Source organism: Humulus lupulus, chromosome 9 (genome assembly GCF_963169125.1).
Source record: "Humulus lupulus chromosome 9, drHumLupu1.1, whole genome shotgun sequence".
NCBI lineage: Eukaryota > Viridiplantae > Streptophyta > Magnoliopsida > Rosales > Cannabaceae > Humulus > Humulus lupulus.
In genome coordinates this window covers 181114415-181137888 of record NC_084801.1, presented here as the reverse complement: position 1 = coordinate 181137888, position 23474 = coordinate 181114415, and the positions used below count along the sequence as shown (strand labels likewise).

Sequence of the window (23474 nt, the reverse complement as noted above, 5' to 3'; positions counted from 1 at the left end):
TCTAGCATGCCCAACAGTGATAACCAACTCATGCATGCATACAAGTACAAATACATGATTATCGAATCATTCTGGGGCCCGCAACCCTAATCAGATGACCATAGAGTCAACTTGGGGTCCTTTTCCTTGAATACATGACCATAGAGTCAACATGGGGTCCTTTGCCTTGAATAGATGACCATAGAGTCAACTTGGGATCCTTTGCCCTGAATAAATGACCATAGACTTTCCATCTCAAAATCATCTCATTTTGTGAAATTACAATATGGGACCAAATAGAATGAGAAAGCCAGTGAGTTATGAAGCTCTGTAAAATAGATGTCTTCTAGCAATGTTAACAAATTTTGCAAAATGAAATTCTCAAACAACAAGTAGCAGCTTTCTTTTATCAGATGGAATCTTTCTAGTTTAAAAAAGGAAACTTTCTAAATCAATCAAACATAAATGTGTGTAGTTATAAATAAGTGTCCAAAGCAGAAATTAAAGAAAAGACTGAGACTACTTATACAGTTCCAAGGGTTGAAATGCAAAGAGAATAAATTTCTTACTGGTGTATCTTCCATGGGAACATTAAGAGCTTCCATGGTACCACATAGATAACCATGTTCAAGGTCACATCCTTGTATACAAACATTTACCCTCCATGCTTCATCTTTTTGCAGACCCGAAACATTCTGAGTACCCGAGAATGTCTATAAAAGAAGCATTCCGTGAGAATACACATAAGAAAATTCAGCTTTTCAAATCTTTATGTAAGTGCAGAAACTTTAACCAGGAAGCAATATTCTTATATGAACGCTACATAAAAATCCCAGCTAAAATAAGATGACAAAAACAGCCACCCCCTCACCTCTCTCCCCATCCCACTTTCACACCACAACAAAGACTGAACAAAGCTTTCGATTATCATATAACAACATCAGCACCCATATTGGCCCAAAAAAAAAGTGCTGTAATAAACATATTTAGTTGTTGAACAAAATGTGTCAACCATAAATCTTGTAGGAATCAAATAAAACTTTTCATTTCAATATGATACAAAACAAACCCAACTCATAGTTCAAACAAGCACTCAGTGCTAAACTAATAATGCTCGAAATGAAGTATGCAACTGAAAAGTAAAGTTGTAGTACCAACAGATAAAACTGTCAAACATGTACAGAGACAACGAAGTTAAGAAGATAAACCTGTCCAACACTCAAAAGGGTACAAGCTTGTGGTGACGTTTGTCCAGAATTTGCACCTTCTGAACGAGAAATCAATAAAAGGAAATCTTATTTCAAATCGAATTGAATCATACAAATAATAATATAACAAGCAATGATCCTGTAATTTTTGGGTTCTCTGTTAAATCAAATTGAAGATCAAATCAAGTTCTTTAGAGTAAAATTGGGTAAAAAAAAAAAGAAAGAATCTAAAGCAAATTTCAGACACACATGTATAACTATATACATCATATATACAAGGCTACAAGCTGGTACTGGTTATGGAGCAAAAAGAGAGAAAACCTAGAAGGAGGTGTTGCAATGGGTACCGAATGAGGAGAAAGAAGAAGGAGAAGAGAGAAATACTAGAAACCTGAGAAGGGGCGGAGGTATCCACCACTCTCATCGGCATTGCTTTTCCTTGTTCAGCTCAATTTCTTTTTCCGAGGGATGTTTTCTCTCTTCTCTTGTTCACAACTCTACCATTAATATTCCATCGGTTATCAAAATAGTCCGACCCGACCCGACCCGACCCGACCCGAGATATTATTTCCAAAAGACATTTTATATATATATTTTTTTGGAAAAATTACATCTATTATTGTAAATTTCAAATTTTTTTGAAAAATACGGAATTTTACAAAAATTATAAAAATATGAATAACAGTTTATTATAATTATATAATCATCTGTTACAATTTTTTATTTAGTTTGTAAATGTTATTTACAAAATTGTACATATGGTTACAAACTTATAAATTTTAATTACAAATTTGTAAACTTTGGATATAAAAAAACTGTATTGTTACAAATTTGTAAACTTTGTTTACAAAAAAAAATGTATTTACATATATATCACTCTGTATTTTTGTAATTTTGTACCGATTCCATATTTTTAATATATTTTTTTAAAACTTTAGGTATTTTTGTGAATTTCCCCCTTTTTTTAGTTATTTACAAATGAGTTCATTTTTAATTTTTAAAGTAATTTTTGTGATCAATTTTTTTGGTTAATTTTTTTTTCCCTGTAAAAAGAGAAATTTTGATCATTTATGATAATAAATAGTATAAGACTAGGAATTTCCTTCAACCAGATTTTCATTGACTATCCTATGAGCAAATTTAGTCAATTTATGTGTTGCTCGGTGCTAGTAGAAACATGGAATAGAAATTCTAGGGAAATAAAACAAAAGATCCTGAATATCTAAAATAATACATTTTCAATCTCAATTCACGAGAGAATGTTATTGTCATAAAAAAGAGATAACAAAGTTTTCTATTTTTCTTTCTCGGAAAATAACGAGAAAAATATAATCTTCTCTCATTGGTGTTATGTGTTATGTGTAGAACAAAAAAAAAAACAAAAACAAAAAACTAATCTTAATCTCATATGGACCATAGTCCATTTGTACTGTGACTTGCTCCAAATGTAAGGTTTTGGACTATATGGTATTTTATCTTTATAAAATGTTATGTATTAGGTATTTATCATATTATTTTATGTAATATATTATACTACAAAAATAAATATGAATAAATTAATTTTTAATAAAAATTAATTTTACAAAATTATCAATATGATTTTATTTTCCATTAAATATTATTTCATAAATAATATTTTAAATATTATTTCACAAATAATACTAATTTGTGTAATTAAAATAATATTCTATCATTTCAATTATTTCATTTTAATACCGAAATTTTACATCTGTGTTATCGAACTAGTATGTGGACAATATGAACTCGTAGCTTTAAGCTCCAATAATTTAGTTAATTTTACTAACTCATAGTTCTGTTAATTAATTTATTAACTATGAATTATATCACTAGAAATTCATAGTTGAACTCTCAAAACTACAATCTTATATTATTAGAAGTCATAACTATTAAGTCATCCATTGATTTAGTCATTACATAAGTTACGACCGTCCGCTAGTTGTTCATAATTAGAGCTAAGTCTTAATTTCTGCTAACTTCTCTAATTATGTCTTTATCAATTAGTTCCATTGATCCTCTAATGAATATTATTCTATAAATTTAATTAACAAAATGAAATTTCTATTTTCTAACAAAAATTGAGTGTTCTATGTTCAAGTCCTGAATCAACACTAAAAGGAACAACGAATTTGCTTTCATTTAAGTGGGGAGTAGATTCCATATTTGTGAAGTATGTTCTCAGTCACTTGCAATTCTATGATTCCAAGATATCAAGAATTCGGTTGTAGGAATATTGAACCTTACCCAAAAGTCAAAAGTCATGAAATCACAAACAAGAGTCCATTGCTCACTTCAGGATTGAGGTTAAGTCTCAAACGACCATCGATTGATGAATGTTGAACTTCTATATTTTAACAAAGATTATTAGAAGTTCTTTCTTTCATCGTGTCTCAATCCTATACAATCTATATTGTATACGACACATCTATCTCTTTATGTTGCTACACTTAACAGTCCGGATAATCTGCTCTGTCTTAAACAAAAGATAGACCGTACTCATAATCTTTATGAAATAAAGCTCCAAAAATCTCATTTGAATAATAAAATTGAAACCCAAAAATTGTCATTGAATAAAATTCATCAAAACCCATGGATCATCAATCTCATATGAACAAAATCATGAAATCTTTAAGAAAAAAATCCATCTGAAACTTAAAAATCAAATCTTAGATATACAAACTGTTGTCCCCGTTTCTTGCCGTGGGCCCGGAAATGCGTTCCAGGCCCACTAACTGCCCTCTGAGGTTGGGCCCAGTCCGGGCCCGTTTGGACAAGGAGCAAGATGGATATCGACAGCCCAATTCTGGGCAAGGCCCGGAAGGCGTCCGGGAAATATCGTCCGGGACAGTCATCCAGGGGACGATTCAACTAGCTGGGGATAACAGACGGGATCGGTACGAACGATCCTGAAGCCTGGTACACGATCCGGGCGTATGGTAAACGGAGAGGGACAGAGGTAAACGGACCCGGGTCGAGTCCCCAAGGTTGGTAGGATAAAGCATCCATGACCCTGACTCCGCCCTGTGAAGCGTGGGAGTTGTCCCCACGTTTCGCCTGCGGCAAGGGCCACCTCGGGATTGTACGCCACTGGTTCAGACCTGTGCCGCCACTGCTCTGATCGATCTTGTCCCCTGAATTTGTCTCGTAATTCGAGATGCCCAGACCAAAAGCTCCAATTTGTTAGATGATAGTTACGGTTTGGGCTGGCCCAATGGGCTCAAGTTAGCATTTTCCTTTGATGTTTTAATTCTTCTGTATTAGGCTTCCGATAGAGAAGCTAGCATTATTTATACCTTTGTTGGGCCCGGGTCAGCCCGGCCCACGCCCCGTGCTCCTGTGAACCTATAAATACATGTAACAGAGCACTGGAGAAGAGACTCTTGGGGGCATGCATACTGTAACCCTGCTAAAACTAAGAGAAAACTCCATTGTTGTAGACTCTCTAAGTTCTAATACAATTGTCTCATGAACTAAGGGTCGTTAACGCCCCAACCACGTAAAAATCTTGCTTATAACCTCTAAACCCTTTTCTCTTAATCTCTCTTATCTATTATTATTGTAGTTTCCGATAATCTCGGTAAACACAAACAAACCCATAATTTTTATGAACCAAACATAGATGAAAAAATATATCCAAAACCCAAAATTCAATATACTTAAATGATCCCAAAGACCATATCTATCAAAATCTCATTCCTTACATGGAACTTATCTCTCCAAGGCTTCTCCTTTTTCCTAAGTCGTCGTAGAACTCATCCTCTCTATCACACGTCTACCTCGCGTTGAACAACCCATCCACCATTTTGCCAACATAAAATAAAGTACCTTTTGGGTTTGAACTTTATCTTTGTGAAAACACTACAAAGCATATATTGAAATGCTTAAAAATTCTTAAAAGATTGAACCCAACGTTCCTAGTGATAAAAATCGATAATATCACAAACACCTCTACTTGATTACTCGTGTATTTCTCTCTATGCGTGCTCAACATTTTTCATGGCCCTGTGCTTATCTATTCATGAACCATCCGGAGAGAAAACTCATACTCTCTTGATAGGCGGCACCACATTTAGGTTCACATAGGTAAAATTCTTACATCATCTTTGCTACCTTTAGAAATTCTTGTTGCTCTTCAACTGAATTTCATTAAAAGCCTTTGGCTTAACCCTCATGTCTGATAGCAACCAACATTAACTTTCCTAGATGAGACTTTAAGTCGTTAATGTTGTCAATTATTCCCTTATCAACAACTTGCTCTTACCCATTGAACTCCACACTCGAAGTAAACGAGCTTTGAGTTGGGTTGCCATCATTGGGGAATCTATTGGTCAAGGAGTTTTATTCACATCCCTCTATTTGTATAACCAACCAAATCTCCCCTAGAGGTTTGGTAAACGGATTCGCTAAGTTCTCACACAATTTGACATACGAAATTGATATGACTCCCTTATTAATCAATTCTCTCACGTAGTCATGTCTTAGACTTATATGTCTAGACTTCCCATTGTATAACTTATTGTAATCTCTAATCAAAGTGGCTTGAATATCACAATGTATCAAGATCGTCGATACATCAACCGCGGTTTTTGGTATCTCCATCATGAGATCTCTTAGCCATTCAACCTCTTTGTCGATTGCCACTAGATCTACAAACTCGAACTCCATGGTTGAGTGACGTATACATGTTTATTTCTTAGATCCCCAAGAGACCACACCCCTACCAAGGGTGAACACCTAATCGGTTGTGGAGAGATTATCTCCTACATCGGATATCCAACTTGCGTTGGAATATCCCTCAAGTATCATAGGATAATTTGAATATTGGAGGTACATCTATTTGGTTCTTTTAAGGTATCCAAAGACTCTTTCTATGACCTTCCAAGGTTTGATACTTGGATTGCTAGTAAACCTACTTAGTTTACTAACTGCAAATGCAATATCCACTCTTGTATAATGTGCGACATACATCAAACTTCCTATTGCACTTGCATACTCTAATTGAGCCACCGCTCTCCCTTCATTCTTTTTAAGCTTTTGGCTTGAGTCAAAGGGCGTGTTTGCCTCTTTGGTATTAAGATGATCAAACATGCAAGCATCTTCTCAATATAATGAGCTTGACCTAAGGCATATCCATCAACATTTCTTCTAACCTTGATACCTAGTGTGGTATCGACCTCTCCAAGGTATTTTGTTTCTATTATGCTTTTCATGTCATTACTTAATATCAATATATCATCAACATACAAACACACTAGGATGAAATATTCATCACAAGTCTTAGAGTATAAGTATTTGTCTACACTATTGTGTCTAAACCCATATGAAACAATGACTTCATTAAACTTCTCATGCCATTGTTTTGGTGCTTGTTTTAAACCATATAATGATTTAACAAGCTTACACACCTTATGTTCATTTCCTCTTAGAACAAACCCTTCTGATTGTTCCATGTAAACCTCCTCATTGAGATTACCATTTAGGATTTCTTTTTTGACATCCATTTGATGAACATATAGGTTGTGTATTGATGATAAGGAAAATAACATTCTTATTGATGTTGTCATTGCTATCGATGCATATGTATCAAAATGATCTATGTCTTCCTTTTTTCTAAACCCTTTGGCCACCAACATTACCTTAAAGGCTTGAGTGGTCCCATTAGTGTGATACTTTCTTCGAAATACCCACTTACAACCTATTGGATTTGATCCTTGTTGTAGATAAAAAATTTCCCAAGTGTGGTTAGATATAATTGAATCATTCTCATTATTTATTTAACCAATTTCACTATGTATTTAACCAATCATAACACAACCTCTACCTCCATGGAGCGTCACCGTTTTCTAGTCGCATGCCTAGTCCTATGTGTGTGACGATGAACCCAACTCCGCCTTCCAACATTGATGAGCCCAAAGCACAAATCTACCTATGGGTCGAAGAGAGTGATAAATAGAGAGGGAGGTGAGGGGCGAATAGAGGGAGAAACCCAAATTGTCAAGAGAAAACATCTTTTTTTTTCTTTCATTTTTTCCGTTTTTGTTATTTATTTTATTAATTAATATTGCTATTTGTATTAATTAAAGATTTAAGTTTTAAATGTTATTTAAAAAATTAAAATCATTTTTAAAGAACACAATTGGCAATATTAATTTTTAATAAGAAAATAGATTTTTAAATTTTTTTTGAATTATACACATGATACTGATGTGACTATGGTACATCAGTTGTGAAAGTGCCACGTAACATTTTGTTGGCCACATATATAGGATAGAAACTAGCGGAAGTTCTATAACTTAATAACATGCATAATTATTCTTCTCTTTTAAAGGTAACAAGACTCGCTCTTCTCTCAGCTTGAGCTGGCGCCATGGCGGGGAGACCGAGGGTTTCGAAGAAGAAAGTCACAGTGAAGAAGAAGAAAGGTCCATCATCCTCAGATCCAGTAAAGAAACAGAAATCTATGAATGAAATTCTTGGAGTGGAGGCTATAGATTTCAATATGGACTCGGCAGAGGAGGCAGAAGATGAGGTTGCCGATATCACTGAATCTGAAGCTCCAGCCCGCAGAGAAACGCCTAAATCGAAGAAGATACTGGAACAACATTCAGAGGTGAAATCGACGCTGAAGGATTGGGTTAGTGCGCTGAAAGGGGATCCTGTTCCATCTAATGATTCAAGTAAACCTAAACTAATTCCGATTCTAAATCTTGAATTAGAGGATAAGATTGGAAAATTAGGGGAAGATGTTGATTGTGTGCAAATTGAGCCAGAGGACATAGAAGATGAGATCCTATACTGGAGTACAGCAATAGTTTGCTATGTGTTGGGATCTAATTCTCCTATTTCAGTAACGGAGGGATTCTTTAGAAGAATTTGGAGGGGGAAAGGAGTGGAGAAAGTTGGTTTATTAGCACCAGGTGTGTTCATGGTGAGGTTCAATACTCTGGAGGAAAAAGATGAGATCATGAATGGAGGCTATCACTTTTTTGATAAAAAACCAATAATAATGAAGAACTGGGATCCGAATACTAGATTTACTAGAGAGGTTGTTTTGAATGTGCCAATTTGGGTTCAATTATGTAATTTGGACTTAAAGTTTTGGGGAGAGAAGGCTATGACAAAAATTGTGAATTCTGTGGGTAAGTATATTCGGCAAGATAGAGCAACTTTGGCTAGAGAAAAATTACAATATGCTCGGGTGTTGATTGAAGTAAATATCTCTCAAGAGCTACCGAATGTGATTAAATTTAGAGATGAAAATGGAGAAGCAGTGTATGTTGACCTCTATTATGAATGGAAGCCAGACTGTTGTGTTAGCTGCCAAGGATTTGGGCATAAACAGGAGGTCTGCAAGAAGAAGAAACAAAATGTTCCTGGTAAATTCTGGAAGCCAAAAGTCATACAAGATGCTAGTACAATTCCAGTGCAGTTTACAAAGAAAGAAGGATCGCAAGGGGGGGGGGGGGATAAAGTGATTGATGCAGAGGGTTTTGAGAAAGCCAAAAGTAAAAGAGTTCAGATTGGTAGCATACCACCAGTGATCGTTGATAATTCTTTCAATCTTTTGAATGATGAGGATGGTAGGCAGGGGTAGGAAGAAGGTGAAGATCAGGAGGAAAGGGACACTACTACTGGAGGGGGAGCTCCTCCAGTAGTAGATGGATAAGTTGTTGGGGTGCAATGTTAGGGAATTAACAAAGTCAATAAACAAAGAGAAGTTATGAAAATGATTTCTACTCATCATGTGGGCTTTGTTTGTCTCCTAGAAACAAGGGTTAAGGCTGCCAAAATGGGAGCCTTATACCTCCATATGTTTCAAGGGTGGTGTTTTTCTACTAATTTGATGAATCATCCTAATGGCAGAATTATTGTGGCTTGGAATCCTAGAAGTTTTGATGTGACTATTCAAGGAAGCTCAAGTCAATGGATGCATTGTATTGTGGAAGCCAAATCTGGTGAGAAGTTTGAACTCACTTCAGTGTATGCATTCAATGACATTAAAGGGAGAGAGAGCTTATGGAGCGATTTGGAAAAAATTAAGCTTGAAGTTAAATTCCCTTGGCTTGTGTTAGGGGACTTTAATGTTATCTTGTCAACTGAGGATAGACTTCGTTACACTGGAGATGGCTCGGATTTATTTCCTTTTCAGAACTGTGTTCAGTATTGTGGCCTTGAAGATGTTAAATTTTCTGGTTCCCTTTTTACTTGGAACAATAAACAAGAAGGAAAAGCTAGAGTTTATGCAAATATTGATCGAGTTTTAGCTAATGATCATTGGATTGAAGTTTTTGAGGCTGCTGAAGTGAGTTTCTTGCCGGAGGGGGATTTTGACCACTGTCCATTTGTGGTAGCAGTCTACCCTCAGCAGGAAGTTAGGAAACCATTTAGGTAATTTAATTTCTGGAGTACTTATATGGATTTCCATCGGAAAGTAGCTCAAAGTTGGGAGGAAGAGGTTCATGGGAACCCAATGTATAGGCTGGTTGCGAAATTGAAGAGGTTAAGAGCTGTTTTGAGATTGATTAATAAAGAAGGGAAAGGTGATGTGTTTGTTAAAGATACAGAGACCTTTTCTGAGTTGATCAAAGTTCAAGAGAAGATAAGAGAGCACCCAGGTGACATTTCCTTGTTCCATGAAGAGATTACAGCCAGGAAAAAGTATGTAGAGGCTCATGAGGATATGTTACAATTTCTTAAACAGAAAGTGAAAATTCAGTGGTTGAAAGAAGGGGATCAAAACACGAAACTGTTTCATAACAGTATTAGAAGCAGAAGAATTCAAAATGCAATCTATTCTACTTGGGATCTTCAAGGGAATCGAAATTATACTCAAGATGGAGTGAGCCATGCTTTTCAAGAGTATTATTCGGACTTGTTGGGAATGAACACAGTGAGAAGGAAATCAGTGATTGCTAGTATTGTTCAAGAAGGGCAGGTTATTTCGGAGAGTCAAGCTGAGTTCTTGTTATAGAGATTTACCGAAGCTGAGGTCAAGGCAGCTGTGTACTCGATTCCAAATGATAAGGCTCCAGGACCTGATGGGTACAACAGTGCTTTTTTCAAGCATACATGGGATATTACAGGTGAGGATTTGGTTAAAGCACTGCTTTCGTTTCTTCACTCGGGGAAAATTTTAAAAGAAATCAACACTACTACTATCACACTCATCCCTAAGACGAAATGTCCTCAGAATGTGAGTGATTATAGGCCGATTGCCTGCTGTAATGTAGTGTATAAAGTGGCCACTAAGATGATTTGTGCTAGGCTGAGAGAGGTTCTGCCCTCCATCATCTCAGAAAATCAAAGTAGCTTTGTTAAAGGGAGGTTTATAGCTCACAACATCATGATTTGTCAAGATTTAGTGAGACATTATGGAAGGAAGAGTGCGCGGCCTACTTGTTTGATGAAAATTGATCTTCAAAAAGCTTATGATACCCTTGACTGGGACTTCTTACAAGAAATGTTAGTGGCGCTTAAATTTCCCAGCAAGTTTATAGAGCTAATCATGGCTTGTGTGACAACTCCTCAGTATTCCTTCATGATAAATGGATCCATTAATGGATATCTGGCTTCCAAGAGGGGGTTACGTCAAGGGGATCCAATGTCTCCTCTGCTTTTTGTTATTGGGATGGAGTATCTTTCAAGAATTCTTGTCAAAGTGACGGAGCACCAAAGATTTAGGTTCCACCCAAGATGTGAGGGGTTGAGACTTACTCACCTTTGTTTTGCTGACGATCTGTTATTGTTAAGCAAAGAAGACTTTGATTCAGCTCTTTTACTGTTAAAAGGTTTTCAACTATTTTCAGATAGCTCTGGTCTTATTGCAAACAAAGGTAAATCAGCTATATATGGAGCATTGATGGAAGATGAGACTTGGGTTAGATTGACTGGAATGACTGGGTTTAAAAAAGGTCTCTTACCTTTCAATTATTTAGGGATGAAGATCAGCAACAAGCGTATCACAAAGGCGGATTGTGAATGCTTGGTGGACAAAATGATGCTAAGAATTCGCACTTGGAGCACTCGAAACCTTTCGTTTGCTGGCAGGTGTGTTTTAATTAACTCAGTCCTATTTTCTATTAATACCTACTGGTCTCAAATAGTTATTCTTCCGAAGGCTGTTGTGAAAAGAATAAATCAGCTTTGCCGAGCTTTCCTTTGGAAAGGAAGAGTTGATTATGATGGGCCTGGTCAAGTGGCTTGGGAGGAGACTTGTAAGACTAAAAAGAATGGAGGTCTTGGCTTTAGAGATGTTGGTTTATGGAATAAATGTGCAGTTGGTAAATTTGTTTGGGCAATTGAAAAAAAAGAAGATAATTTGTGGGTCAAATGGATTCACAATGTGTATTTGAAAGAGAAGGAGTGGTGGAGCTATAAGCCTCCCTCTACAAGCAGCTGGTATTGGTCTAAAATAGTTCAGATCAAGGAGGAATTTCGAGCATGTTTGGTTGCAGCAGAGTTCCGAAAGAATACCTTTAGTATAGTTGCCTTGTATAGACGTTTGAAGAGCTTGAATGAGACCAGATGGAACTACACTCTTATATGGGATAGGATGAGTATTCCCAAGCATAAGTTCATAGCATGGCTTGCTCTCAAGAAGAGATTACAAACCAAAGACAGATTGCTTCGTTTTGGTTTCAATATTGATACTTGCTGTGTGTTGTGTGGGCAGGTTAATGAAACTCATGAGCACATCTTTTATGGCTGTGCCTTTAGTACTAGGTGCATTCATGAGGTGTTGAACTGGATGGGTATTGGGACTAATTTGTGCCAGCTTCGTGGAATAGTGAATTGGGTTAGGCGTTGTGGTCATTCCAACTGTCGAAGGCGGATGTACTTATGTGCGATTACTGCAAGTGTGTATCATATTTGGTGCTCTAGGAATGATGCTTTATGGAACTCTAAATCTCCAATAGTCACAAATGTAATTAGAAATATAAAAAGAGAAATCTTTAATAGATTTACTTTCATAGATACAAAAGGCTTTAGCAAAGAGGATATAGATTGGGTGGGGCAATTACATTGTAATTAATTGATTGGTGTTTGTATTTGGTTTTGTGCATAATACAATTTTGAGCTGATTTACCCAAAAAAAAAAAAAATAACATGCATAATTCAAGGGGGAGGGATATTTTTAATAACGAAAAAATTCGAGGCACACGATTTAAAAGTAGTAATAATTGAAAGGAAAAAAACCTATATATATTAAAAAAAAATGTGTTACATTATGTAAAAATCCATATACGGACTTTACATGGGTCAGGTGAGCTTTTATTTTTATTTTATTAAAGATTAAATATTTTGACATTGAAATTTGTTGTTATTGTTTTTGAGATGAGACACTAAATCAATTAGTAAAGATTAAATAAAGAGAATACATTATTATATGGAAAATTTGGGGCGAAAATCAATAAGTAGTCTAAAAAGTTGTAAATAAATTACTATATAGTTTTTTAGTGACAAAAATTAGTAAGTAATCTAAAATGTTGCACTTAAGTCACTAAGTAATTTTTTTGTGACAAAAATCAGTAAGTAGTATGAAATGTTGCACTTAAGTTACTAAATAGTTTTGTTGTTGCAAAGATCATATTTTATACCAATTTTGTCTTAATTCTAATTAGTTAATAAAAATCTAAAAAAATACATTTCTAACTTTAAAAAATTATTTGAAATCTGTTTTAAAAATAAAAAAATAATTAAAAATTTCTAACATGAAAAAGTATTTAATTTTACTTAAAATTAAGTTTTAGAAAATTGTACAACTTAACCTGAATTAAAACTTTATTTATTTAAAATTAAAAAAAAAATTCATGTTAAAACTTTTAAATTATTTTTTATTTTTAAAATAGATTTAAAAAAAAAATTAATATTAGAAATATATAATTAAATTTTTATTAATTAATTAAAATTAAGACAAATTAATGTAAATTGTGACTTTTGCAATAAAAAGACTATTTAGTGATTTAAGTGTAATATGTGAGACCACGTATTTATTGATTTAAGTGTAAAAAAACCACTTAGTAACTTAAATACAATCTTTTAGATTATTTTATGATTTTTGGTGCCAAATTTTTTTTTTCTTGGGGACTTAAAGCAACATTTTAAACTAGTTACTAATTATCCTCACAAATTATTATTATTATTATTATTATTATTATTATTATTATTATTATTTGAGTATGCGTTTGAGCCGGAGCTGAGCGTAGCTCTGTTGGGGATTGCCACGGAATGTTTTGTTCCCTACAAATTAAGAGTTTTTGGACACCAAAAAATTGATTCTTCAAAAGTCCATTGTTGATGACTTTCCTACTAATTAAGAAGACCAATTATCTTTGGAACCTTCTCGTTGTGACAACTCTAGTCTAGTCTAGACCACGTAGCTAGAAGGGAACCTTCACTTTGGAATGTTGTTTTTTTCCTTATTTTTTCTCATGGTAGTATATATGAATTTATCAAAAGACTTTTTGGTGAGAAAATTGGGTATGACGACGTAGAAAGCTTCCCTTTAGTTTCTTCTATTAAGTTTCACACTATTTTAATTAAAATAATATATAATAAGATTTTGATTAAAATACATAAAGAGGTAAAAGAAACAAAAAACCTCTCTTAGGATTATATTAAGTGTGTAAACAATTTAATTGTTAAGTTCTCTTAATCATTTAAGTAAAACTTATTGAAAAGACTTAAAATCAATAAGTATAATTTATTTATTAATGGTCAAAGTTTCACATTTTTGTAAGATAAAATGTAAATTTTATTTATAGAGTCAACCATACAACACTCACAATAAGTCAACTGCATGCAAAGGAGATTCAAATGACCAATATATTGATTTGCTAAGTCATTTACAATGATCAAATATTAAAAGGTTATCAATTCTAAAAAAAAGTCTAAAAACCAATAATCATATACCATTATTTAAAATAATACAACATTAGTAGACTCCATGTAAGGTCATAAAATTTAAATATGAGCCAAATGATTAATAAACATCTAAGTGTCACTCGATATTAGATTACACCAATAATAGTATGTCAACTCATTATGGTGGTAGACACCAATAATACATCTTAGCAATTCTCTAAACAACAACGAGATATTCCTTCCGAGAATTATCCAAGATAAACGCGTTAAGGGGCTTTCTAAACCAACACAACAAAACACCCTCATAAAAACTACTAACCCCATCAATAAAGTAGAAAGACTCACAAATAGACACCATCTTTATAAAAACCCCTAAGTTTCTCTCGAGAGCAAAGTTTCACATTTCTATAGGACAATAATATAAATTATTAACATTTTAATTCTCTTTGTTATAAAGAAATATGTGAATTATTAGGGAATTTCCATAACACTATGAGGTGGTCTCGTATAGTACTTTCTGTGTTATTAATGGCGTTCTCACTACTAAAAAAAGCACTTACCTCCCATGCAGAGTGACTTACCATGTACCTAGGTGAAGTGAGTTCACGTGTAGGATTGAGAATCAACTCATCGACCACCTGAGAGGAGTGAGTGAGCCATAGAAGATGACGACGACGACAACACTTCTTTATGCACGAACATCAACCCCGCAGCAGTGAGTCCCATTGTCGACAAGTCCGGCAATGACACATCTCTCTCCAAAAAGGACACCACTTGCCTCATGCTCGGTCTGACCCCCGGCTCCGAATGTGAACACAACAACCCCAGTGTCAATACTAACTCTATTTCCTCCTCTGATACGACAGAATCTGATTCTATCAAATTTACATCTATGGCCTCAATAATCCTTCCTTTGCTCCAACATGAGAAAACCCAGTCCACCAAAACTAACTCTTCCTCCGATGAACCTCTCCCATCTATGGGCCGTCGTCTGCATGCCACCTCAAGCAGAAAAGCTCCGAATGCGAAGACGTCGGAGCTCGTTGTGGCCTTTCCGGTTCTGGTATGCTCTGGGGCGAGGTAGCCGAATGTTCCAACGATGCGAGTTGTTTGAGGATCGGTTCCATGGTCATACAATCTAGCTAAACCAAAGTCTCCTAACCGGCCGTTTAACTCGCTGTCAACTAGTACGTTACTGGCTTTCACGTCACGGTGGATGACGACTTGTTCCCACTGATAGTGAAGGTAGCATAGACCTGAGGCAACTCCCTTTATGACCCCAAATCTTTGGTGCCAATTTAGTGTCGTTTTTGGGTTGTTGTATAGGTACTTGTCTAGGCTGCCATTGGGCATGTAGTCGTAGACTAGAAGAAGTTCACCTTTCCCGCGACAATAGCCTAAAAGGGGTAATACATTCCGGTGTCGGAGCCGGCCGAGAGTTACAATTTCAGCCACGAATTCTCTCATACCCTGTCTTGATTCGTGAGAGATTCTTTTGACAGCGATCTCTGTTTTGGAGGGCAATACTCCTTTATAGACTTTACCAAATCCTCCCCTACCCAATAAATTTTTGTCCTTGAAACCCTTGCCATTGTTGAAATATTAAACTTGATTTAATATAGTTAATTTCTAGAATTTTCTTGTTGTTTCTAAAAGTTTCTAGACTATTCCTATATTTACTAAAGTTTCTAGAGTTTTCTTGTTTGTTTGAGTACTCTTGAATTTTCTAGAATTATCTTTCACTTGTGTTAGTAGTGGGAATTATGTAGAAAAATGTAGAAGCTAGTCATTTAATAATGTTTCTAGATTAGTCCATAGAGTCCTATAAATAGAGATGTAATCCCATCATTTTGTACCAAGTCAAAAAATCACACAAGTTGAGATATAAAATATAGCTTCTTCCATTTAAGTATTCTCTCCAAAATTCTTCCTATTTTCCAACAAAGTGGTACCAGAGCCAAGTTTGTGAAGAAAAATGGCAAGTGGAGGAATGATCCCCTTCCAAGTTCCAATGCTCACTAAGAGCAACTATGACAATTGGAGTATTAAGATGAAGGCACTACTAGGAGCTCAAGATGTGTGGGATATTGTTGAGAAAGGTCATAAGGAGCAAGATGATGTTGCTCTTTCCCAAGCTCAACGAGATGCCTTAAGGGATTCAAGAAAGAGGGACAAGAAAGCTCTCTACCTCATCTATCAAGCGGTGGATGAAGATGCGTTCGAGAAGATCTCAAATGCAACGACGGCCAAAGAAGCGTGGGAGAAGCTTCAAACTTGCAACAAAGGAGCGGAGCAAGTGAAAAAGATCCGTCTTCAAGCTCTTAGAGGTGATTTTGAAACATTATTTATGGAAGATGCTGAATCAATTTCTGATTATTTCACTAGAGAATTATCAATTGTCAATCAGTTAAGAAGAAATGGCGAAGAAATTAGTGAAGTAAAGGTTATAGAAAAAATTCTTCGTACTGTGAGTCCAACCTTTGAGTACATTGCTACAATCATTGAAGAGAATAAAGATTTAGAATCCATGACTATTGAGCAACTCATGGGTTCTTTACAAGCCTATGAGGAGAAACAAAAAAGGAAAAAGAAGCGAAAGGAGAAAATGGAGCAATTACTAAAGCTCACCTTGGAAGAAGAAAATTCTGACAACAGTAAAGATCAAAAAGGAAGAGGACGTGACCAAGGAAGCGAACGTGGACGTGGTCGAGGACAACGAAGAGAAGGAAGGGGTGGCTATAATAACAACAATTTCAACAATGGAGAACGAAGTCGAAATTCACAAGCACCAAGAGGGCGCGGAAGAGGCAACTCATTGTCAAGGAGTGACAAATCTCACATCAAGTGCTACAATTGCAACAAGTACGGTCATTATGCCTCCGAATGTAGATCAAGGAGGGTCGAAGAAAGAGCCAATTTCGCCGAAGACAAAGGTGGAGAAGAAGGAACTTTGTTGCTTGCCTGCAAAGACAAAGATGAAGGTCAAGAAAATAAATGGTATCTTGACACCGACGCTAGCAATCACATGTGCGGAGAAAGAAGAATGTTTGTGGAGCTCAATCAAATGGTAAAAGGGAATGTCTCTTTTGGAGATGAATCAAAAATACCCGTGGAAGGCAAAGGTAAGATTCTTATACGCTTGAAAAATGGAGGCCATCAATTCATCTCAAATGTTTACTTTGTGCCCAACATGAAAAATAATATTTTGAGTTTGGGTCAATTACTAGAGAAAGGTTATGATATTCACTTAAAAGAAAATAACCTTTTCTTAAGAGATGATAAAAGTAATTTGATCGCCAAGGTTCCCATGACAAAGAATAGAATGTTTCTCTTGAATATTCAACATGATGTTTCGAAGTGTTTAAAGGCCTGCTACAATGAGTCATCATGGCTTTGGCATCTACGCTTTGGACATCTCAATTTTGGCGGGCTTAAACTCTTAGAGAAGAAGGAGATGGTGAGAGGCCTTCCATGCATCAACCAACCAGATCAACTTTGTGAAGGATGTTTGCTTGGAAAGCAATCCCGAAGAAGTTTTCCAAAGGAGTCACTATCAAGAGCCACAAAGCCGCTTGAGCTCGTACACACTGACGTCTGTGGCCCAATTAAACCAAACTCATTTGGTAAGAGTAAATACTTCCTCCTCTTTATTGATGATTTTTCAAGAAAAGTATGGGTTTATTTCTTGAAGGAGAAATCAGAAGTGTTCGAGAATTTCAAGAAATTCAAAGCTCTAGTTGAAAAAGAAAGTGGTCTTCCTATTAAGGCCATGAGATCTGACCGAGGAGGAGAGTTCACATCAAATGAGTTCAAAAAATATTGTGAAGATCATGGAATTCGTCGTCCATTAATAGTGCCAAGATCCCCCCAACAAAATGGAGTGGCAGAGAGGAAGAATCGAACCCTACTCAACATGGCTCGCAGCATGCTCAAAAGCAAAAGAATGCCAAAGGAGTTTTGGGCTGAAGCGATAGCTTGCGCAGTCTACTTGGTGAATCGCTCTCCAACAAGAAGTGTACATGAGAAGACACCTCAAGAAGCATGGAGTGGAAGAAAACCTGGAATTTCTCACCTCAGAGTCTTTGGAAGTATTGCTTATGTTCATGTTCCCGATCAGAAGAGAACGAAGCTTGATGACAAAAGTGAGAAGTACATCTTCATCGGCTATGACTCAAGATCCAAAGGCTACAAGTTGTACAACCCAATTACCGGAAAAACTATCATCAGTCGCGACGTAGAGTTTGATGAAGAAGATTCTTGGAATTGGAACACAGAAGAAGACGAGTATGATTTTCTTCCTTACTTTGAAGAGGAAGATGTAGCGGAGCAACCAAGGATGGAAGAAGAACTTCAAGAACCTACTACTCCACCAATCTCGCCAACTGGAAATATACAAGAAGATTCAAGTGAGAGCTCAAATGAAAAGACGCCACGCTTTAGAAGCTTGCAAGAACTTTATGAGGTAACTGAGAATCAAAATGACATTTCTCTTATGTGTCTATTTGGTGATCGTGAACCTCTAAGCTACCAAGAAGCATTAAGAAGCAAGAAATGGAGAGATGCGATGGATGAAGAAATCAATTCAATTACAAAGAACGACACATGGGAGCCAGCTACTCTTCCACAAGGATACAAGCCAATTGGAGTAAAGTGGGTGTACAAGGAAAAGAAGAATGCTAAAGGCGAGGTGGAGAGATATAAAGCAAGATTGGTGGCAAAAGGCTATAGTCAAAGGGAAGGCATCGACTATGATGAGGTATTTGCTCCAGTTGCTCGTCTTGAAACTGTTAGACTAATAATTTCTTTAGCAGCCCAAAATAGATGGAAGATCCACCAAATGGATGTAAAGTCTGCTTTCTTAAATGGTTTCCTCGAGGAAGAAGTCTACATCGAGCAACCATTGGGCTATGAAGTAAAAGGGCATGAAGGAAAAGTTTTGAAGTTGAAGAAGGCTTTATATGGCCTAAAGCAAGCGCCGAGAGCTTGGAATACTCGAATCGACAAGTACTTTCAAGACAAGAATTTCACCAAGTGTCCATATGAGCATGCACTCTATATCAAAATTAAGAATGAAGATATCTTGATTGTATGCTTGTATGTGGATGACTTGATCTTCACTGGAGGCAACTCAAGTATGTTTGAGGAGTTAAAGAAAGATATGGCAAAAGAGTTCGAGATGACAGATATTGGGCTCATGTCTTATTACCTCGGCATTGAGGTGAAGCAAGAAGACGAAGGCATTTTCATCACTCAAGAAGGCTATGCTAAGGAAGTACTTAAGAAGTTCAAGATGGATGATTCTAATCCAGTTAGCACACCAATAAAATGTGGAATAAAATTGTCAAAGCATGACGAAGGAGGAAAAGTGGATCCAACTCTTTTCAAAAGCCTTGTTGGAAGTCTGCGCTACCTAACTTGTACAAGGTCGGATATTCTCTATGCTGTTGGAATCGTTAGCCGCTTTATGGAAGCTCCAACAACAACTCATTTGAAAACTGCAAAGAGAATACTTCGGTACATCAAAGGTACGACCAATTATGGGCTATTTTATTCATCCTCTAACAATTATGAGATAGTTGGATATAGTGATAGTGATTGGAGTGGAGACTTGGACGATAGAAAGAGCACCACTGGATTTGTGTTCTTCATGGGAAACACAGCATTTACTTGGATGTCAAAAAAGCAACCAATCGTTACGCTATCGACTTGTGAAGCCGAATACGTTGCTGCAACTTCATGCGTTTGTCATGCTATTTGGCTAAGAAAGTTGCTGAAGGATTTGAACGTGCCACAAGAGGAGCCAACTGAGATTCGTGTTGATAGCAAATCAGCAATTGCACTAGCAAAGAATCCAGTCTTTCACGAAAGAAGCAAACACATCGACACTCGCTATCATTACATAAGAGAATGCATTGGTAGAAAAGAAGTAAGAGTGGAATATGTCAAATCTCAAGATCAAGCAGCAGACATTTTTACGAAGCCACTCAAGAGAGAAACATTCATCAAACTACGCAGTATTATTGGAGTCACAAATCAAGTTTAAGGGGGGGTGTTGAAATATTAAACTTGATTTAATATAGTTAATTTCTAGAATTTTCTTGTTGTTACTAAAAGTTTCTAGACTATTCCTATATTTACTAAAGTTTCTAGAGTTTTCTTGTTTGTTTGAGTACTCTTGAATTTTCTAGAATTATCTTTCACTTGTGTTAGTAGTGGGAATTATGTAGAAAAATGTAGAAGCTAGTCATTTAATAATGTTTTTAGATTAGTCCATAGAGTCCTATAAATAGAGATGTAATCCCATCATTTTGTACCAAGTCAAAAAATCACACAAGTTGAGATATAAAATATAGCTTCTTCCATTTAAGTATTCTCTCCAAAATTCTTCCTATTTTCCAACAGCCATATACAAATCTTTGTATCTATATCTATGAGGTCCATATTCGACCTCCCAATCTTCAAGTACCTCTGCATATTTTCTCCTTCTTCTGATGATAAGAACTAAACTCAAGATCGCCACCAAGCTCGAACAAATCACCGGTAACCCAATTGTCAAAAGCTTGGATTTTGGTTTGGGTCCGACCCGAGGCAGATTCGGGAGATTCGAAAAGTCAAGCTCTTGAGCTTCGCCATTAATCTTAAAGCTCCAACCCAGAACATAGTGATAACTTATAATAGAGCCGGTTGAGGAAGCAAAACCAATATACATGGTGTCCTTTATGATCGGTGAAAGATCTTCGTTCAAAGACAGAAGCGGTTTTCGGGGTTTAACAGCTTCGGCCGGAGCTAAAGTCACGTTCGTCTGCTTCTTAACAGCGTCATATTCGACCCATAACTTCATCGGCTTACCACTCCTTAGAGTTAAGTTCGTAAACCCACCTGTTTTCTCGTCGAAATACCCCGCCGGTTCAGCTTTAACAGAGGTTAAACCATTAATGTCAATCCCCACGTGATCGACGTCTCTGTCTTGGTACTCAGTGTTTAGAACCGTATCGAGCTCGACGCCGCCGACTCTGTTGGTGGCGTTGCCATTGTTGGAATCGTTAAAAAGGCCAAGGTGCCCGGTATGGAAACTTCCGGGAAGACCTCTCGTCGGAGCGATCACGAAAACGATGCCGTGGCCGCTCAGAGTGGCGAACTTCGATCTGATGGCGAAGACGAATGTGGTGGAGAAGGAAGAAACGGTGTTGTTTGGGGTGGCTTTGAAGGTTACTGGTTTGGGAAAGAAAGCATGACCTGTATGGTGGTTCGTGTTGTTCGTGAGCCTCAACAGGCCATTGGAGGTTATTTTAGCTAAGCCGTCGAGGACCAGGTCGACTGGCTTAAATCCATCGAAGACAAAACTGAGACCACCATGATCATCTTGGGACGGAGCTGGTACTACTGTTATGGTTAGGCTTAGGAATAGTAAGAAAAGCGATATCGGAAGCTTAGAAAACATGGCTTAAACTAGTCGATCTATAAGCACTTTTTCCTTGCTATTGATACAGTATGCCTTTGTTTGATTTCTTATATTGTTATAAACTAGTCTCCATCTATAATTATGCTAGAATTGACAAAATTTTACTATTTTTCTATAATATTAGAATAAATATTAAGACAATTAATTTGATCATTAATAATAATATATACTTAAAATTCTCTATTACAAATATAAAAAAAATTGATATAATTAAAACAATTTTATAACTTAATATTTATCCTAATTTGTTTTCTTCTGTGAACAAATTTAAACTCTTGCTTCATAAATTTCGAACAATAAAATGGAAGTGTGTGTATGACCACCACAATTACACATGCATAATAAATATCTATATATCTTTATTAAATAAAAATCACTTTATAATGGTTGTCAGATATTAGATTGCTCTTTTATTTATTTAGCATTTAAGTTTTAGATTTTTTTTTTATTTTATAGAGAAAAGAGAATAAAGAAAATGATAAATATAGAATTAATTATTTTTTATTCATTTAATAAATAAGAGTACGTGTGAAAATATGAAAGTCATTAAACATAATTTTCATTTTGTGTATTTTTTTCTTTGAGAATTGCTAGGGTAAAGTGATGTTTAATACCATAAGAAAATGACATATTATTATTGGTGAAATTTAATGCCGGGTCCCTTACAGTTTAATTTAATAATTATTATAAAATATCGTTAACAAATTAAAAGATGACACTTTTTTATGGTGTTGCACACCTTAATATTCTAAATAACAATATTATTTTTTCTTTAAGCACTTTCACTGAAAATCACACCACGAATGTTACTTCTTTGGAAAGAGTTTTGAAAAATCAAAAGTTCAATAGTATTAAATCTATTTGGTACCAACATATTTTTATTATATTATAACTTAATATAATTATATTTATAAAATATTGGAAATATATTTATTTAAATTTAAATTAAATAATAATTAATATAATATGTCAAATTCAATATATAAACATTGATAAACGAAAATGACATCAATATATAATTACAATGTACATATTTATATAATATTGATAATTAATTTTATCATAAATTTTTTAGTATGTATAATATAGCATACATTTAAATATATTTAAAATTAAGACAATTATTATTATTATTATTATTATTATTATTATTATGTAGATACATATTTCTAAAGATGAGACTAAGAAATATTATAACTTATTATAATGTAGAGTTTATTCTTATTTATAACTAATCCTAAGTTGGGACTAAATTTTTTTATGATTATACAAAAGTTATTCCAGTAATATGGAGTAACATTTTATAAATATTTTAATTATAAACAAATATGAAAGTAACTTATAGAGCTAAGAATTCAACAAGTTTTTTTTAGAAGATATCACAAACAAAGTCGTTATCTATCCAAATAATAACAAAAAGGTTATCACTTTTATTTTAATTATTCTCATAATAAACATAAATCAAAGTTGTTAAAAACAATTCTTTCAATAAAAAATAGACCTAAAAATAATATGCCGGTTATAACTTAATAGAATTATATCTATAAAATGCTAGAAATATGCATATTTAAATTTAAGTTAAATAATAATTGATATAATATGTTAAATTCAATGTATAAACATTGATAAACAAAAATGATAATATCAACTTATAATTAATGTACATGTTTATATAATGTTGAAAATATATAAAATTATTATAAAAGTCTAAATTGATAATAAATTTTATCATAAATTTTTAGTATGTATAATATAGCATACATTTTGAAATTCCATTTTTAGTAATTACCAAATTAATTAAACCATGTGAATTAATTAAAGTGCGGAATGATAATTAAATGTTTAAACATATTGCAGTTCTGTCGGGACAAAATCCGAATTTGTCACGACAGAAACTGAACACAATAAAAAGACAGTGCAAACCAATAAAGAACACAACGAAT

The 23474-nt window shown here is 35.1% G+C and overlaps 2 protein-coding genes across 2 annotated transcripts; one reads left to right on the top strand and one right to left on the bottom strand.

Annotated features, from left to right (window-relative positions):
- Window positions 1-7572: 7572 nt before the first annotated feature.
- Window positions 7573-8799, top strand: LOC133800394 (uncharacterized). Its single transcript, XM_062238350.1, has one exon. It carries the CDS (start codon window positions 7573-7575, stop codon window positions 8797-8799), a length of 1227 nt encoding a protein of 408 aa, XP_062094334.1.
- A 5560-nt stretch (window positions 8800-14359) lies between these two features.
- On the bottom strand, window positions 14360-21620 carry LOC133801396 (L-type lectin-domain containing receptor kinase IV.1-like). The gene is made up of 3 exons (XM_062239587.1): window positions 20470-21620; window positions 17658-17663; window positions 14360-15653 (listed from the first exon to the last, which is right to left on the bottom strand). Exons 1-3 carry the CDS (start codon window positions 21508-21510, stop codon window positions 14697-14699), a joined length of 2004 nt encoding a protein of 667 aa, XP_062095571.1. The 5' UTR covers window positions 21511-21620; the 3' UTR covers window positions 14360-14696.
- Between the last annotated feature and the right edge of the window lie 1854 nt (window positions 21621-23474).